The sequence below is a fragment of the Empidonax traillii genome, unplaced genomic scaffold, assembly GCF_003031625.1.
Source record: "Empidonax traillii isolate 1590-97213 ecotype Southwest subspecies unplaced genomic scaffold, ASM303162v1 scaffold1069:size343330, whole genome shotgun sequence".
In the NCBI taxonomy this organism is placed as follows: domain Eukaryota; kingdom Metazoa; phylum Chordata; class Aves; order Passeriformes; family Tyrannidae; genus Empidonax; species Empidonax traillii.
In genome coordinates this window covers 103,983-121,175 of record NW_020956262.1, presented here as the reverse complement: position 1 = coordinate 121,175, position 17,193 = coordinate 103,983, and the positions used below count along the sequence as shown (strand labels likewise).

Sequence of the window (17,193 nt, the reverse complement as noted above, 5' to 3'; positions counted from 1 at the left end):
GTGGGGTTGTGGGGAGGGAAAACCAAACAACAAGAAACCACTTACATTCCTTCAACCTGCTCGCCCCCAGGGTGATAAAGTGGTGGCTGCAGGTGTAGAGTACCTGATCTAATTTTTTTCCAGCCTGACCCCACGTGCGCGAAGGGAAGCACATGCTCCATTTCTGTGGTGCCCAAACTCCACAGGGAGCCGCACTAGAAATGCTGCTCCTGTGTGCTCACCTTGCAAGGTGAAAACACAAGGTCTGGTTGTGTTTTGATGTTCAACTTGGGTGTGTTTGGAGTCAGCCAGTGTGGAAGAGGCAGGGGGTTCCTGCACCCTGATCCAGGAGCTGTTTGCAGGTGCATAACCTGCAGGGCGAGTCCTCTGCATCAGAAAAAGCTCATCATGCCATTGGCTATTGGGGCGGTGATCACTGTTGGGTGCCAGAGGCCAAATCCACACCTACAACCTGCTCTGTCAAAGGGACACTGCCCCAGCTAATATCACTTGTCAGGGGACTTCCTCGTTCAGTACTCTTTTGGGCTGTGTAATTAATTCTAGCTTAAATGACCTTAAGTGTGAGACCTTCCAACCCAGTGTGATCTTCTCCGTTATTTATTCCATTTGGTGCAATCCACCCAACTTTGGTGTTGAAATTAAACTGGTTGAATTCACTTTTCATTCCTTCTTTTTGCTTTGTTCTCCAGGCGCTTGCTTGGTGTTTGTGTTTCAAATGTGTATTTAAATTAATTAAAAAAAATCCCTGTTTTTAATGTTTAAAAGGAAACCACCTCTGTTTCAATGGTCTTGAGTTAGGTTTTTGTAAAACCTGTATGTTGAGGGCCTTCTTCCTTGATGAATCCTTTTTCTCTTCAAGAAAGTTGTTCTGTGGCTGATTTGTTACTTGTCACTATGCATATGTGAATAATTTTTTTTATTTTTCTTAATGACTTCTCCATGTATCCGGGAAGGAATCTGTGCAAAGATGATGGTTGTCTGTGCTGTGTGTGGTGCTGTGATGCTGCTCTTGCTCTGGATTTCCCTTGGGTGGATTAAAAGAGAAAGATTTATTTTATTTTTTTTGAGGTGCCCCGTTCCTTGCTGCTTTGTGATTTACAGGGAGAGTCCTCAAAAAACACTTTACCAGTAAAATTAATGGGGTTTCAGCCTGCCCTCCTGCCTGCAAGGATTGTCCCCTGAAGCAGGGTGGCTTGTGGCTGCAGGGGTGTGTGTGAGGTGCAGGTTTGGATTGTTGGGTTAAGTTTGGGGGAAAATTTGGTGCAGACAAAGGCTGAGGTTCAGGGAAAGCTCTCCTTGTCCTTTGGGATGCTTTTGAAAACCTCTTTGTAAAACTGAGTCTTCCCTCTCAAATCACCAGCTCTTCTTCCACTCTTTTGGAGCTAGTGACCCTAATGGGGCTGATTTTTAGCTTCTTGGACATGTCCCAAGTCAGCAGGACCTGGGGAGGTGGTAGGGGGTAGTGACCATGGCTGCACGGGAGCTCCCTGGGCAGGCAGGGTCCTGCTTGCAAAAAAAAAATGGGAGAAACCTCATCAACTTAATTAATCATCTATTAACTGAAACCTCTTGGTATTGATTGCAATAATGAGGAATAAAAGTAAATAAACACACCTCTGCTCCCTTCCCTGCAGGTGGCAGTTGTCCCTGGGGCAGGAGCTGTCAGCCAGCAAGGGGTCAACTCCTTGTGCAGCCTCGCTCGTCCCTGTGGCATCTCTCCACCCACCCCAGGCCGTTCCCAGTCATACCTTGTCCCTGCCAGCCCTGTCCCTTGCTCCCACCCTGCCCCTGGCTGCCATGGCTCCTGTTTGTTTGGGTTTCATGGTGTTCACTGCCCTTAAATACCTTTTGCTGGAGCTGCTGTACTTGAACCTTGTCCTGGGTTCAGGTGCTTGAGTCAGTTTTGGCTGGTGGAATTTCCTGGAACGCAACAAGGAAATTTCCTAAAACCCTGGGGAGAAATTCCTGTGAAGCAAGTGGAAAATTCTGGCAACTGATAGGGGAATTCCTGGAAAGCAAAGGGGAACCATATTAGAAAGTTAAATATTCTGGAAAATAAATGGGAAATTTTCTGTAAGACAATGTAGGAATTTCCTTGAGAGCACTAGGGGGAAGTCCTTGAAAACAAAGGGAGAAATACTCTGGGAATTTGTAGAAAGCAATGGGGGGGACTTTCTATAGGGGGGATAGCCTAGAGATAAAGGGAGAGAAATTCGAGGAAGCAAGGAGGAAATTTCCTCAAGTACCAGGGAAACTCCTGAAAAGGAGAAGTGGAATTTCTCTAGAAAGTAACAGTAATATTTCCTAGAGGGGAAATTTCCAGGAAAGTGAAGGAGAAATTGGTGGAAAGCAAAAGGGGAATTGTGTGGAGAGGAAGAATGGTATTAGTTCGGAAATAATTTCTTGCTTTCCAGGGAGTAAGTGTCATGGAGGAATTTCCTAGGAAAGCAGTGGGGGTCCTCTAAGAAGAGGGAAAAACCTTGGAAAGCAATGGAGGACTCTGGAGAGCAGCAAGGACATTTCCCAGGAAACAAGGAAGAAATAGCCTGTGAAGTGACTAGGAAATTTCGTGGGAAACAGTGGGTTTTTTTTAGGAAGGAAGCCGAAGATTTCCTGGAAAACAAAAAGCAATATTCTGGAAAAACATGTAGGAATGCCTAGTAAGCAGTAGGGAGAAGTTCCTGGAACAAAGAGGAAATTTCCTCATAAAGCAGCACAGCGGGAAAGAGGCAGCAGCAACTCCATGTTTCAGCACCACTGACCCCCAATCTGATCCCTGGATAATGAACTCGAAAAACACTTCATGGGATTTGAGTGGTTTTTGCTGCTTCCCGCAGAGCTCCAGGGGGCTCGGGGAGGACGCTGGGGCTGCCCGTGACCTGCCTCCTGTCATGGTTATGGACGGGCTGCTTCGCCTCTGTTTCAATGCCCAGCGCTGCCCTCCGGCCCTTGGCCTTCAATTGCTTTTTATTTCTTAACATTTCTTCTTAGCTGCAGCCGAGGCAACCCGGGAGAAGAAGGGTTAGAATAAACAGTGGAAATTGCCCCGGGGGTTCCCAGCCCTGAGCTCGGGCGCGCCCCGGGAAACCCCGGCGGGAGCGGGTGAGCCCCAGGGCTCTGGGGGCCCCAAGCTCACGTTTTAAGTCCGGTTTATATATTTTAAATATTATTAGTCTGGGGAGGGGGTTGCGCGGGGCTGCGCAGCAGCATCCTCGGGGGCGGGGTCGGGCTGGAGCATCCCCCGGGCACCCTCGGGAGCGGCGGGACACCCTTCCCGCCCGCCGCGGGAGCGGCGGCACTTTCACTTTCGGAAGGGACACGTGATTTCCAGGAAAACGGGAGTAGGCGGATAAAGGACCGGGCGGTAAGCGGCCGCCCTCCGCATCGAGATCGCCGCCCGTCCCGTCGCGGCAGCTCGGCGGAGCCCGCACTATGGCAGCGCTGGAGAACGAAGGGTAAGCGGCGCCCCAGCACCCCCGTGCCGCCGTCCCCGGGTGCCCCCGGTCCCCCCGGTGACGGCCCCTTGCCCGCAGGGAGCCCCAGAAGCTGCGGTTCGGGCCGTGGCTGCTGAGCGCCATCAGCAGCGGGAACTACCGCGGGTTGTGCTGGCTCGACCCCGAGCGCACCACCTTCCGCGTCCCCTGGAAGCACAACGCCAGGAAGGACATCACCAGCAGCGACCTGGAGATCTTCAAGGTAGGTGGGACTGGGGTCACCAGCACGAACCTCAGAGTCTTCAAGAGACCCTGGGATGGGATCGCTACACAAGCGCTCTCTCCGGGTCTTCAGGGTGGGAATGTGGGAGTGACCACGCCTTCTAGGGGGCTGGGAGAGGGTGGTGACCAGCAGCAAGTTGAGGTCTTCAAGGTGGGTGGGATGTGGGAAATAGGAAGGCAGGAGAAGACCAGTCATCCCTGAAACCTCCATGCTCATGGAGGCAGGGGCCCTGTGCTCACCCGTCTGCACCCACAGGCCTGGGCAGAGGTGAGTGGGCGGTATGAGGAGTCTTCTGAGGACCCAGCCAAGTGGAAGACCAACTTCCGCTGTGCCCTGAGGAGCACCCGCATGTTCAAACTGCTGAGGGACCATTCCAAGTGTGGCGACGACCCGCACAAGGTCTTCACCCTTAACCAAGGTGAGCCTGGCCCCAGAGAGGGCTGTGTTGGGTGGGGTGGGCGATCTCAGGACACCCCACTCCTGGTGCTCTCCTTTCAGCCACCCTTCAGCACAGCAAGAAGGGGGATTTCAGCAGCCCTGATCCTGCAGTGGACCAGCAGCCAGCAAAACAGCAGCTGCAGGTACCTGGGTGGGCACCGCAGCCCAGTGGGGTCCCCACTAGCACTCCTCAGGTATTATTGCACCTCTGTGTCCTTGGGCTGCTCTCACGCTGCAGCCCAGCATCTGGCCAAAATGCAGGCCGGGGGGAGGCTGTGATCTCCTCACCCACAGCAGAAAGATCCCATTCTGCTTCCCTTCACAGTTGGAGCTTCCCCCCCAAGGCGTGGCCCCAGAAATTGTTCTCCCAGGTAAATGTTGGGGTCTTTTTGGAGGGGGCACCCTGCTAGGCTCAGTTGGGGCTGATTTTGCGGTTGTGAGACATTCCAGCTGCTGTGCTCCCCCTAGGCAGCACCGACCCCACACAGCCCATGTCGCTGGAGAAGCTGCTGCAGCTGTGTGACATCTCCCCCCGTGACGTTGTCTCCGTGACTCCGTCCTGGGTGCCCGCAGGTGAGACCAACCCTGCTTGCAGGATGCGGAGTGGGTGGCCCCATGGGTGGGTGATGCCAACACCTCCCCACTGGTGATTTCCCTGCAGGGGACATTCTGCTCCAGCCTCACCAGGACACCCTGCTCCAGCTTCATGATGACCCCAGCCAGAACAACTGCTTCCCTCCCACATCATTTCAACAGTGGGTGCCCATGGTGGAGCAGCCCGCCTTGGGCACCTACAGCCCCCTGGACCTCATGCCGCCGGAGGAGCTAGGTGGGTGCTGTGGGGCAGGATCCAGCCCTGGGCACAGGAATGCCATAATGGGGTGGGAAGAGGCCAGGGTGCTGCCACCTGCACCCCACGCCAAAGCAACCCCCGCCCCGCTGCATCCCAAATCCCCGTGCTGATGCTGCTCATGTCCCGCTGCAGGAGCCGTGCAACTGCCGTGTCACCTGCTGGACGACACGGTCCCCGTGCAGTCACCAGGGGAGGCGATGTTTTTGGTCCCCACTGCCAGCGCTGTGCCACAGCCACAGCCACAGCACCTGGTGGGTGACACAGGTGAGGGTTATTAATTATTAGTAGCTGTAAATTATTATATTTATTAATAGTAAATAATAATGCTCGGGGGGTGGGGGAGGGTGTTCGCTTTGGAGAGGGAGAACATTTTGGTTTCGGGGATGTGGCCGCTGATCACTGCCTGGTGCAGGTGGCTTCATCTCTAACCTGGACATCACCATCTACTACCGGGGAAAGGAGTTCCACCAGGAGATCGTGCAGGGCAGCCACTGCCTGCTGACATACCAACCCCTCAACCTGGCGGTGTCCCAGGGTCCCTGGCACGTGGTGCACTTCCCCAGCCCTGCCAGCATGGCCGATAGAAAGCAGTGGCAGCTCACCGAGCGCCTGCTGGGTAAGGCGGGGCTGCAGCTCGAGCAACGCGACTACAAGATCTTTGCCACCCGCCGGGAGAAGTGCAGGGTATTCTGGGCCCTGTCCCAACAGCTCGAGGGTGTCGAGGACCCCCCATCCAACCTTCTCGACCGGAACCAGGAAACCCCTATCTTCGACTTCAATGAATTTAGCACAGGTGGGTAGGGATGTCATATCATTCCCCATATGTTGTTTCGTCTTCACCCTGGTTTTGGGGCTCACAGGAACCAGGTCCAGGATGTTACAAGCATCCAAATCTTCCCATCTGTTCTGTTCTCTGGACTCACCCCAAAACTGATCCCCGTCTTTTCTTGCAGAGCTAAGGGACTTCCGCAACCGCCAAAGGCGACGGTCCCCTGACTTCACCATCTACCTCTGCTTTGGTCAGGCCTTCTCCAAGCGCAAGCCTAAGGAGACCAAGCTCATCCTGGTCAAGGTGCAGGAGCCAACAACCACTGTTGCCCAGGGAAGGGGAGAGACTCATGGGGGCCAGGGGAGCTGGGACATTGGGTGTCTGAGGAGGGGGATCCTCGAGGTCTGTGGGAGAAGAAGGATCTGGGTCCTGAGGAGGGATCCTTGGGGGCTGGGGCAGATGCGTTTTTTGTTGCTTATGGATGGAGACATATATGATGGACGGGAAATGGAGGTTCCTCAGGGTCTGGGGAGGGGGACCCTCAGGGGCCAGGGGAGGTGAGTGCCTGGGTGCCCAAGGAGGGAGACCCTCTGTGGGCAGTGGAGATGGGGATCTGGGAGCCTTTGGCATTTGAGGCAGATGGATGTCCTGATAATTCCTTTTGGGGCTGAGAGAGATGGGAGAACTGAGTGACAGGGAAGGGGGACCCTTGCAGACTCAGGGGGGGTTGGGTGACCAGGGACGAAACCCCTGGGGATCAGGGGAAACAGTGGGGCAGGCGTGGACCTGAGTCAGAAGACATTCGGGGTCTGGGTGGGATGCTGTGGAAGGCAGCCCAGGGATGGGAACCTCGGGGTGGGGAAGACAAAAGATGCCCCAGATCCACTCCGGGATTCCTCCCTCCACTCCAGGAAGACAGGCTGTTGCAGCAACATCAGGCAGCTGCCCATAACACTGACATTTTTCTGCTGCAGCTGGTACCCAAGTTCTGCGAGTACTGCTATGAGAAGGTGCTGCAGGAGGGAGCCTCATCCCTTGACAGCCACACCATCAGCCTGCAGCTCTCGGACTCCTTCAGTCTCTACGATCTCATTGAGCAGTACACCATGGACCTGGACTGACACCCACCCACCACATGGCCTCTAGGACAGGCAGCAGGACCACTGGGCGTTGTGCAAACCGGCACCCCCAACTCAGGGACAGCTTCACTGACCAATCCTGGAACACACGTGTTTCTTTTCCCCTCAGTCAGCTGCTAACGTGTTTATGTGGTTTGTGATCATTTACAGATTTATTTTCTTAATTTGTCCAAGTTTAAATATATGTATAGATAGTTCCCTCTTGCTGGTGTTGCGTGGATGTCTGCCTCCACTATAGGTCTGAAACCTTCACCACCCCCTGTACCCCCCAAAACCACGGGGGTCCATGGCTGGCCTTGTCTCAGCAAAGTCCCTCCTGGCAGCAGTGGGCTGGTATCAGAGCCCTTGTCAGCACCTTCTTCCTCTGGAGTTTTAGTGAGTGAGGTGACTTCCCACACACCAAGAGATGCATTTATCAATTCATTTATTTCTGTGCGTTAAGACTGCAAACATGACTTTGACTTGCAAGCAGAGCATGCTGAAGACAGATTGGCTTTGGCTAAACAAAAGTAAATCTTCAGCAAGTGCCTCCCCCCTGGCTCGAATTACTCACTGGAGATGTTCTGGAAAAATAAGACAGTGACAACAACCTGGCCATCACTGTTGGTCCCTGGGCAAAGGGGAGGTGGCAGTGTCCTTACCTGCCTAGTGACCTGGATGCTGCTGGGCCCAAAGGTGGTGGTCCCATAGCTTGTCACGTAATAGTGAGCAGGAGGCTGTGCTGGGGGCTCCTCCAGCTGACTGGGCACTGCAGGAATGGGACACCCTCAGCACCTCAGCTCCATGAAACTCTCAGCCCTCTTTCCCCTGAGAGCTGTTGCAGCACAAACTCAAGGACCATCAGGCTCACCTTTTGGCAGAAGCAGCTCTGTGCCAAAACGGTGCCCACACGTCCCACACGTTTTAACATCTTCCCTTGTCCTGCAGAGGGAAAAGCCACAAAAAGAAGGAGCGGGAGCTGCCTCAGGAGTCCCCATGTAAGATGATGCCAAGACAATGGAAGAGGCTTGCTTTTCCCACCCTGACCTGGGGTCCCGCCCTTGGTGGGACACTTCCTGCCCTCCCAGGGGCCTGAGCACCTTCAGCTCTTTGTGAAACAGGGGACATGTGGGCATGTGTTCAGAGTGAATATTATGTGCCTGAGCCCACAGTCTCAGCTTCTTCACCCTTCTTTCCATGGTCAACTTTCCCACACCAGTAAGTGCTAGTAACAGGTGGGACATGAGCTGCTGCCATCAGGAAGAGGGCAAAGTAGTGCCCGCCGAGTTTCACGACTAATTTCATATGGCCTTTAGGAGCTGGCCAGCCCCACCAGCATTGCTGTAACAGTCACCCAGGTCCGGTCCTTGCCTTGGAGTGGCACAGCGTGTACGTACATGGCACTCGTGCCATCCATGTCTGGCCAGATGAACTCCGCAGGACAGCCCGCCGTTCGGCAGGGAGTCTTCACACACACGTGCAGCCCCGGCCACTCCTCAGCAAGCTTCTGGATGATGAGCACAACTGCCACGAGGAAGTCCCAGGCAGACTGGAAACCTTCCAGGCAAAAGAAGAATGTCTCACTTGTTTACAGCCCCCATCCCCATCATTTCCAGCCTGCCAGACCATAGCCAGAACAGTTGGACCAGCTCCACTTCTCAAGTTAACCAAGGCCCACAGCCTTCATACAATAGCCCTCTAATGACATGTGAGGAGAGCTCCCCAACTCAGATGGCCCTTTTGCTTCTCACTTGAAGACTCGGTCTGAGACTGTACTCTGCTGGGGCCTTTATGGGGAAGGATGACCCATTTGCTCCACAAAAAGTCTGAAAACTTGACTTTCTACTTCCATGTGATACTCTTAAAGGAGTCATGAACAGAACTGGATGGAGAAAGGGGAAATTTTTACCTGAACTGCTGGTGGGCCCTAGCTGGACTAGGACATGTGGCAGAGGCTTCTTGGGACACTGCCCAGAGGGCTGGAGGTGGCAGAGGGGGAGCTAAGGAGAGACATAAGGTTGGGAGTCATGAAATATGGATCAGGAATCTTACCTGTCCTTCCTGCTGGCTTTCTGCACCGGAGCTCCAGGTAGCTGTAGGCCCTCTGGTTATTCTCTTTGATCAGCAGAGGTTTGCCATTGCATACAAGCAGGCAGGTCACCTTGGCCACCCAGTGTGTGGAGTAGACGGAGCAAGCTTTCACCAGGAACCTGCGAGGAGATTGCCTATGGCTTTCACCAGCCTCCTCCTAGCTAATCTCTTGCACCAGGAGAAGGCATGGCACCAGGTGAGCTTGAAAATATGAACCCAATTTCAGTAAGAACAAAGGGAGACACCAAATGAGGACCCCCTCCTACCAAAAGCTCAAGCAGCAGTAGCAGCTTCTTCAGCCAAGAGATGCTTCCAGAGTTGACCATGTGTCCTGGTTTTGCCTGGGATGAAGTTAATTTTCTTTCTAGTAGCTGGCACAGTGCTATCCTTTGGATTTAGGATGACAATGATGGGGATAACACACTGATGTTCTAGTTGCTGCTGAGCAGCGCTTACACCAAGGCAACGAGTTTCCAGGTTCTCACGCTGCCCTGCCAGCAAGGAGGCTGGAGGTGCACAGGAAGCTGGGAGGGGACACAGCCAGGACAGCTGACCCCAAATGACCAAATGGATATCCCATACTGTATGGCATCATGCTCAGCATATAAATGTGGGGGAAAGCTGGCTGGGAGACCATTGCTTGGGAATAGGCTGGGCAGCGTCTGGTTGGTGCTGAGCAATTGTTTTTCATTTGCATCACTCGTTCTTCTTGGGTTTTACTTCTCTCTTTTTTGGTTTCCTTTTAATTACAATATTATTATAGTTATTGCTGTTACTATGATAATTCTTTTCAACTATTAAACTGTCTTTATCTCAACCCATGAGTTTTCTCACTTTTACGCTTCTGATTCTCTCCCCTATCCCATCAGGGGAAGTGAGTGAGTGGCTCTGTGGTGCTTGGTTTCCAGTTGGGATTAAACCACATCAACACAGGTAAAACTCTGGAAACAAGTCCACAAGGCCAGGAGATGTTCCCAAAGTTGGTATAGTCCCAAGACCTGTATAGAAAGTGGAACATCCTCAGGTGGGACTGGGAGACCTCTAACTGCCTGGACAGGCACAGACTAGCCAAACACCACTCTAGATGAAGGATGAACCAGGAGCGTGGTCCTTGTTCACATCCAGACAGTGAACATCTCAGTGGTTCATCCAGGACTCCACATGTGTGTGGCAGAGCTGCGAAGCCACCCTGATACCTTGACTCCCAGCCTCATGGTTCAGCAGATACAGTCTCAACAGCCAAGGGCTTGCTGACAGTCATACTGGCACTGCACCGAGCAAAGCCTGAATCACACAACTTCACCTAGGGCTGGAAACCACTGCTTACCTCTGGAAGAAGCCCTCTGGTATTTCAGGAGAGAAGTAGGCACGGATGTGGAGGTCCTCGGGGTGATCTCCTCCCCACACCTCAGAGACTTCTTCTGTTTGGTTCAGATAGGTTGGGAACAAGTACCAGGACTCGCCTTGGCTCCGTGTTGTCTCCCATGGCTTCCCAGGCACAAACTCACTGGCCTGTGGGTTGAGCGCTTCCATGTGCCTCACCTCCAGGCAGAGCTCAAAGTGCTCCAGGAGGCTGAAGAGCTTCCCTCTCCCTCTGTGAGGCCTGTTTCCCATGATTTCCTCAAAGACATCCCACATCCCTTCCGAACAGAGCTGGTGCTTCACCAAAGCACGCACAGCCTGGTGGCACAGCATTGCCTTTGACTTGAAGGTCCACACCCAGTTGGCCCTGTCTCTGATGGTGGCGTGTTCCCCGATCAGCGTCTCCACAGAGATGCTCTCGAGCTGCTGGACTAGGCGGTACCTCACGAGGAGCTGGATGGGAAGAGAGGAAGGGACGAGGTGGCAATGAGAGTAGCCCAGCAAAGCTGCAGAGCTCGGGCCCTACAGGGTAGATGGTCCTGACCCCCATGCTCACCTTGAACATAGTTATTAGGAAGGTGGGCTGGAGAAAAACGGTGCTTTCCAGTTGCCTGATTTCCTCGTACCACACGACAAGCCCGATGCGGTGGAGGTACCGCAGTATGTCCTGGAGAAGCTCCCTGCCCAGGCTGGCCAGGTGCTTGCGCTGGGAGAGTTTGCTGAGCAGGTACTGGAGGTCCATCATGCCTAGAGGAAGATGCAGGAGCTCAGCATGTATCTATTGGACACAGCATTCCAAGGCAGATGCTTTAGAGAGCCAACAAATGCCAGCGGCATTCCATATCACCCATGCCATCCCTGAGGAAGCAGCTGGGATTGGAGCAATGCTCAGTGGCAGTGGCCCAAAATGCTTTGTCCATCCTCTGGTGTCCCACTGCCACCCTGCAGCTCCCATGGTCTTGCCTTGACTCAGCCGTGGCAACAGCCAGGACTTCCTGGCGCGTCTGAAAAATGAGGCTAATGCTGGTTTCTGTCACTGTTTGAGAAAGCAGGTTTGTTTCCAGCCAGAAAACATCAGATTGCCAATTAAACCTCAGATTGTCATCCAGTCACATAGAGAGACAGGCAACAAAACCTGGTTTATCTCCTCAAAAAAAAAAAGCATTTGCTCCTCATTCTCTAACCCTGCAGTGGCCAGGGGAGCCAGAGATGACACAGGGTGCTGGTGCTGTTTATACCTGCTTTAGGTACATAAGCAAGGAGCTGCCACTGCCTGCTAGTCCTGCTAAGTGACAAGAGACACAGAGAATGGTCTAGGGAGGGGCAGGGGCCATGAAATAAAGTTAGCAGGATGTAGATTTGGAAACTACATAGAAACATTAAAGCTGTGGAGTTTCCTCCTGCAAGACTTTTTAATTGCTTATACAGTGCAAAGAGGAGAAAGAACACTGTTATTGGAAAGAAAGAAACCAGACTGCATGGCCAGCTAGCAGAGCCTCCTGGTAAACACACAATTGGCTTTCTCCTGTGCTTTTCCCCAGGCACCTGCCTGGGGTGAGGGGGGTGGGGCAGATGCTTGTAGTGTCAGAGCTGGGCAGCAGCAATTAATGCTCAGCAGTAACACTGCAAGGCCTTCAGCAGCCACACAAACAGGGGCAGAAGGTGCAGCAAGCACTGGAGACCCCATTCCAGATTCAGGAAAGCTCTGGAGAGAGCCTGTCCCAGGCACAGGACAGCGGGTCCTCCCAGGAAGGTGTGGCACTCACCGTGGTCTGCCATCTCCTCGCTCTGTGCGATATCCACAATGGCAGCTTCCACCTGCCTGTAGACAGGCGGCAGCACTCGGACCACCTCGGGGAAGAGCTCCTCGTTCTTCACATGCTCCAAAATAGTGGCCTCAAGCTTTTTGATATCACGGTGATCCGTGCAGTTGACAGCAACTAAGTTTAAGATCTGGAAAAGAGAAAGCACATACCTGCCAGAGGAGTCTTAGTCTGTGAGGTAAAGGAAGGGCCTAATACTGAGGAGGTCACACCTTTGTTCTGCAGCAGTTCCTGGAAAATCACCTGGTGATGGTAAATGACCCCTCCCACTCCTCCTCAGGCACTTGCTACAAGCCACAGGAGGAGATGCCCATCACCTAGCAGGGACAAGGACCCAGCAGGTCACAGCCAGGGGTTACCCCATCCACCCAGCCCAGGGAGTGGCTGCAGTAGGGGCTTGATGCATTAGCACCAGGTCACTATTGCCAGTAGCACACTGGGCTGCCAGAGACAATAGGTGACCACAGAGAGTCAGAAACCAGGATAATCTCAGCCCTACGGTTAACGAGCAGCTCTCCATCTCTTTAAGCCTCTCCCACTGGTCCACATAAAACTTGGGCTCCTCGCTGCCCTCCAGGTTGTTGATGCAGTGAGCGAGGTTGCTTTTTCTCTCTGCCAGCATGGCTGTGATCTTGGTCATGATGTCCTGCCTCTTCTCCTCAATCTCCTCCTCCTGGCAGCAGTCCACATGGGTTCCCACAGGAAGCACCACTGAGTTTGGGACTCGCATGAACAGGTTGTTGATCCAGAAACCAACAAGCTCCTTGAAAGTGTTGTCATTAGTTTGATACCTGGGGAGGGAGAGAAAGAAAATCACAAATTCAGGTCTCACTCTCTGGATCTCCAGACAACTTCCACCAGTGCAGGTCTGACCGTGCACTCTGTGCTGTGCCAGGAGTTCATCAGAGAAGAGCTCAGATTTCAGAAGCTGACATGGGCTCTATCCAAGCTCATCCTTCAGTCTTCCATCCTTAAGTTAAGCCAGTTAAAGCTATGGGGTGTAGAGTCCATCCCTGCTGTGGATGGGAGCATCCCTGTATAGCACAAAACCCAAGCGGTGATGCTCCCTTCACGTTCAGGGAACACTGCAGGATATAGAGGCATTGTAAAGGTATTTCCAAGGCAGAAAGCAAATCCATTTAGACAGGGTTCAATTGTCACATAAGAAGTTAGTGCTTATTCAGTCCCTCTAAACAGAGGCCTTTGGCAAGGTGATGACAGACCTAGTGGCTTTATTAAAAGATTGATCTGCAAAAAGGGGTAGGGAGGAGAACCAGCTCCTCCAGTGGTGAGAAGACTAGGCCTCGAGGTCCAATGGAAATGGCGTGAATTTGTGCAGGGGAAAGTTTCTCCAGTTCCTTTTTTCTTCCCCTGCCCCACCTGGAATCCAAACCAGTTGAGCACTTACATGTGAAGATTGATGACGAGGATGACAAGCGCCTGTGGGGTGATGAACACGTGGTGAGTCACGTAGTACTCCAGCTGGCCAGCAAAGTCCCAGAAGAGAAATGTGAAGTCCTCGATCTGGAACTCACTGATCTCTATCCCAACTGTTCGCTCTTCCTTGGGCACCAGTTTGGATTGCCCTTGCTTCAGGCTTTTGCAGATGGTGGATTTCCCCGCCAGTGAGGCCCCCAGGAACATGGTCTTGACCCTTCTGTCCTCCTGCCCCAAACCGTGTTGAAGCTGGATGAAGTAATTCCGTATCTGCTGAATGCCACCAGCACACACCTCACTGGGCGGCTCCCGGAGGGGGTTCCCATTGGCCTTAAACATTTTCAGGGACTGCCTTTGAAAGAGCTCCTTGGGGAGCTGGCGAAGGGCATTATTCTGCACATGGAGCTCCTGTAAACGTGCCAGCTGCAGGACAGGCTGTGGGAAGGTCCGGAAAAGGTTGTTGGAGATGTTGAGGTATTGGAGGCTGCCTTGACAAGCTGCGAGGTCTCTGGGGAGGTCGCAGAGACGGTTGTTGTTCAGCCGCAAGTGTTTAAGCCTGGGGAGATGGGAGAAAATCCCCTCTGGAATGACCCTGATTTGGTTCTGATTCAGCTCAAGCCTCTCTAAACAGACGAGGTTCTGGATCTCATTGGGAAAGTCCACAATTTCATTTTTGGACAGTATCAGCTTCTTCAGTTTGCAAAGCCTGGAAATGCCGGTGACTGTCCTGAGCTTGTTCCTGTCGACATCAAGGCTCTCCAGCATGGAGTTGCTCAGGACTGCTGGAGGCAGCACACGCAGCCTCTGGGTGGAGAGAGACATTTCACGCAATCCATCCTCCTGCTCCTGACCTGGACAGACGGGACAGGGAAGGTGGTTAAGAGACACTTTTACCCTTTGGGTTGCAGACTACTTTTTTCCTTGAGCTCTGCGCAACTTTGGCGTGATTTTAGCCAGCAAGGAAAAGCAGTGGAGCTGGCTTAACAGTGCAACCACAGTTGCTGCAAGAACAGTTCCTGAAGAGAGGAACTGAAGCTGAGGTACAAGGATCTTGGCTGGGGCCAAGACACAGCAAGAAAGTTCCCACCAGATGTTGACCTGTACACCAAGTGTCACCCTAGCAGATTTGTTCTCATGCTTTGAGCACTGCAAGAGCTCCAGCCACAGATGCATTTACCCCAAAACTGGAAGCTTCCTCGTCCCAGCAGTGGGCTGGCAGGGCAGAGCTAACATCAGCAAGACAGCTGCTCTCCAAGTAACTCACCCAGCCTACCCTCAGCTCTTGACCACAGCCTAGGGAGAAGTGTTGAAGCCAGGGCTAGTGAGTTCAGGCACTTCCTCTCTCACATCCTCCCCCCTCGCCCCACTCTAGATGCAGATGATGCCGTGATTCCCTGCAGAGGTGCTTCCAGCCCTGGGAGACAGGGGGAATAATGCAGGTGACAGTAGGATTCCCCAAAGGACAAGGCACACAGGCAGGGACTCAGTGATGGTTGAGAACATCCCCAAACAGAGCGTGTTTAGAGCAGAGAGATTTGCAGGCAAGGAGAAAAACAGCAGGACACAGGATGGGGTTCACACGATACCAGAACATGGTTAGATTTGCTTTTCTCTCCCCTTGTTTCACTTCCTCACCACATGATGCCACATCCCCACATGGCATACCCTTGTGCAACGCACCCTGCTCGGGACTGACTCATCGTTTCTCAGCATCTACTTGAACATGCGACCTGCTACAAGCCCAGCAAGCAGGCAAGCTTTCACCCTCTCCCAAACACCCGGTCTCTCCATCAGGGACAAGCCAAAGGACTCTCCCCCCACTCTGAACCAGAGCAGTGAAGACCCGGGGCAGCTACTCACAGGCTCCGGGCTGGGCCATGGCCCGGCCGTGCGGCACCAGCTGGATCCTCTGGGGCGTTCCCCCTTTCGATTCCTCCCCTTGTTTCGCTCCCCGCCTCCCCAGGCCGTGCCTGGGAACCCCACCCTCTCTTTCTCCATCCAACCTCAGAGCAGCTCTCAACCACCCCAGCACTGGCCAGATGGCAGGGCCAGGGCTGCGTCCCAAAAGCAGTTCTGGAGGTCTCCTGTAACACAAACATGGTGGCAGAGCAGCTCCCGAGTCAAATTCCTAGTGCAGCATCACTCCCTGCCTTTGCTAAAGGAACTTTTGGTGTTACCCGTGTTGCAGAGGAGCGAAGGGACACTAACAAGGGGTTATGGTGTTACCAAATGACTGCATGTGTTCAGTAAGGCTTCTTCCTTTAAACAGGTGGCAGCATCTGATCCAAGAGGGCCAGGAAGTAGCATACACATTATACTAGAAAAACTGTTTTCTAGAACGTGTCAGAAGAGGCATTTTTAGGTATATTTCTCATTGCCTTTCCCATGGGGCAGCCTACAATTTGATGGATTTACTTTTAATGGCAGACAGAAAGAACCAATATCCTTACTGATATAACTTCAGTGGAAAGCACAGGCAGAAGCTACAGTTTTCAGCTTCAGTGCTCCTCAAAGGCAGTCAGAGGTGCAGAGGTAACAAATTTAACAGGTCTTACACCACAGGCACTCCTAATACATCCTGCAACAGGTTGTTATCTTTACTGCCAATTCAAGGCTAACATTAAACAAGAATTTAAAGCAGTGAAACAGTCTGAGGAACAAAACAGACTGACACTGTCTTCCTGCTAAACAGTGTAGCTGTTTCTATTATCTGGTCAAAGCTTGTTTTTTCACACCAGCTACCCTTTTTCACTCATGCAGACAGGTTGTTCCAGAATTGTTCCTCTGATACACTGGGAGGTGTCCAATTTCCAGCCTAAGTCTACGCACAACTAGATCACATTCCCTCATTCTTGTGCCAACAGTGCCATAGAAGTGTTTGAACTTTTATTGCGTCAAGAAATCTATCAACAGCGTTTGTATTTACAACCCCACACCCATATGCCAGGTATGCGTTCTAGCTACAAGTTTAGCTTGAAAACTACAGCTTCTCTTTCAGCTGTTCTGCAGTCAGTACTGAGTGTTCTCCAAAAATCTTCAAAGCAACTCTAAAGTTATCACCTCCTTATACTCCATCCAGGCTGCACTTCCACCCAGGAGGCATACAGAGCCAAGGAAGATTAACTCCAAAATGATGGTGAATGATGGCAGTGAAGCAGTGTGCCAGTCCAAACACTACAGCTACTTGGAACCACAAACAAAATTACAGTATGCAGACAAAACTCTTATGATCAAAATCAGGGTAACTGAAATTCCAGGAACGCCAGCAAGGAACCAAAGGCCTTGCTATTTGTGAGTTTTCCTCACTCACTGTGGGGCAGGAGAGAGCTGCTGTTATTTGTTTTACAAAACTCATCCCAGAGAGCCTAAACCTCTTCTCTTTGAAGACAAGCAGCAAGACTGTCCTCAAAGAGGGCAGTTTCCAAGGGGTTAGGAAAACCCTCAGTAAGAAGTGCTGTTGCCATCTGGTCAACCAGGTCAAGTGCATTCTGTGGGGAAAGCCAGTTTCTGGGTTGCATCTTGCGGGTTTTCCCTTCAGCCTCCCTGTGAAACATCTCCTCCCTAACATGGTTAAATGGGGAACGA

The 17,193-nt window shown here is 52.5% G+C and overlaps 2 protein-coding genes across 2 annotated transcripts; one reads left to right on the top strand and one right to left on the bottom strand.

Annotated features, from left to right (window-relative positions):
* The first annotated feature begins 3,284 nt into the window (after positions 1 to 3,284).
* Positions 3,285 to 7,108, top strand: IRF7 (interferon regulatory factor 7). The gene is made up of 11 exons (XM_027904627.1): positions 3,285 to 3,455; positions 3,534 to 3,696; positions 3,973 to 4,135; positions 4,216 to 4,298; positions 4,481 to 4,526; positions 4,624 to 4,741; positions 4,818 to 4,984; positions 5,141 to 5,272; positions 5,421 to 5,801; positions 5,962 to 6,080; positions 6,752 to 7,108. Exons 1-11 carry the CDS (start codon positions 3,433 to 3,435, stop codon positions 6,896 to 6,898), a joined length of 1,542 nt encoding a protein of 513 aa, XP_027760428.1. The 5' UTR covers positions 3,285 to 3,432; the 3' UTR covers positions 6,899 to 7,108.
* Positions 7,109 to 7,114: 6 nt separating this feature from the next.
* Positions 7,115 to 17,126, bottom strand: LOC114068490 (malignant fibrous histiocytoma-amplified sequence 1-like). The gene is made up of 12 exons (XM_027904628.1): positions 17,070 to 17,126; positions 15,469 to 15,736; positions 13,580 to 14,459; positions 12,671 to 12,962; positions 12,115 to 12,301; positions 10,905 to 11,095; positions 10,314 to 10,801; positions 8,948 to 9,105; positions 8,293 to 8,452; positions 7,767 to 7,837; positions 7,558 to 7,664; positions 7,115 to 7,479 (listed from the first exon to the last, which is right to left on the bottom strand). Exons 1-12 carry the CDS (start codon positions 17,124 to 17,126, stop codon positions 7,462 to 7,464), a joined length of 2,877 nt encoding a protein of 958 aa, XP_027760429.1. The 3' UTR covers positions 7,115 to 7,461.
* Between the last annotated feature and the right edge of the window lie 67 nt (positions 17,127 to 17,193).

Bases quoted from the DNA above. Each gene is read 5' to 3' on its own strand.
- IRF7 (XM_027904627.1), top strand. From the start codon at position 3,433: ATGGCAGCGCTGGAGAACGAAGG. The intron at 4,985-5,140 runs GTGGGTGCTGTG...GTCCCGCTGCAG, and splicing joins CATGCCGCCGGAGGAGCTAG to GAGCCGTGCAACTGCCGTGT. The intron at 5,802-5,961 runs GTGGGTAGGGAT...CTTTTCTTGCAG, and splicing joins CTTCAATGAATTTAGCACAG to AGCTAAGGGACTTCCGCAAC.
- LOC114068490 (XM_027904628.1), bottom strand. From the start codon at position 17,126: ATGCAACCCAGAAACTGGCTTTCCCCACAGAATGCACTTGACCTGGTT. The intron at 14,460-15,468 runs GTGAGTAGCTGC...CCGTCTGTCCAG, and splicing joins CATGGCCCAGCCCGGAGCCT to GTCAGGAGCAGGAGGATGGA. The intron at 7,665-7,766 runs GTGAGCCTGATG...CCATTCCTGCAG, and splicing joins AGAGCTGCTTCTGCCAAAAG to TGCCCAGTCAGCTGGAGGAG.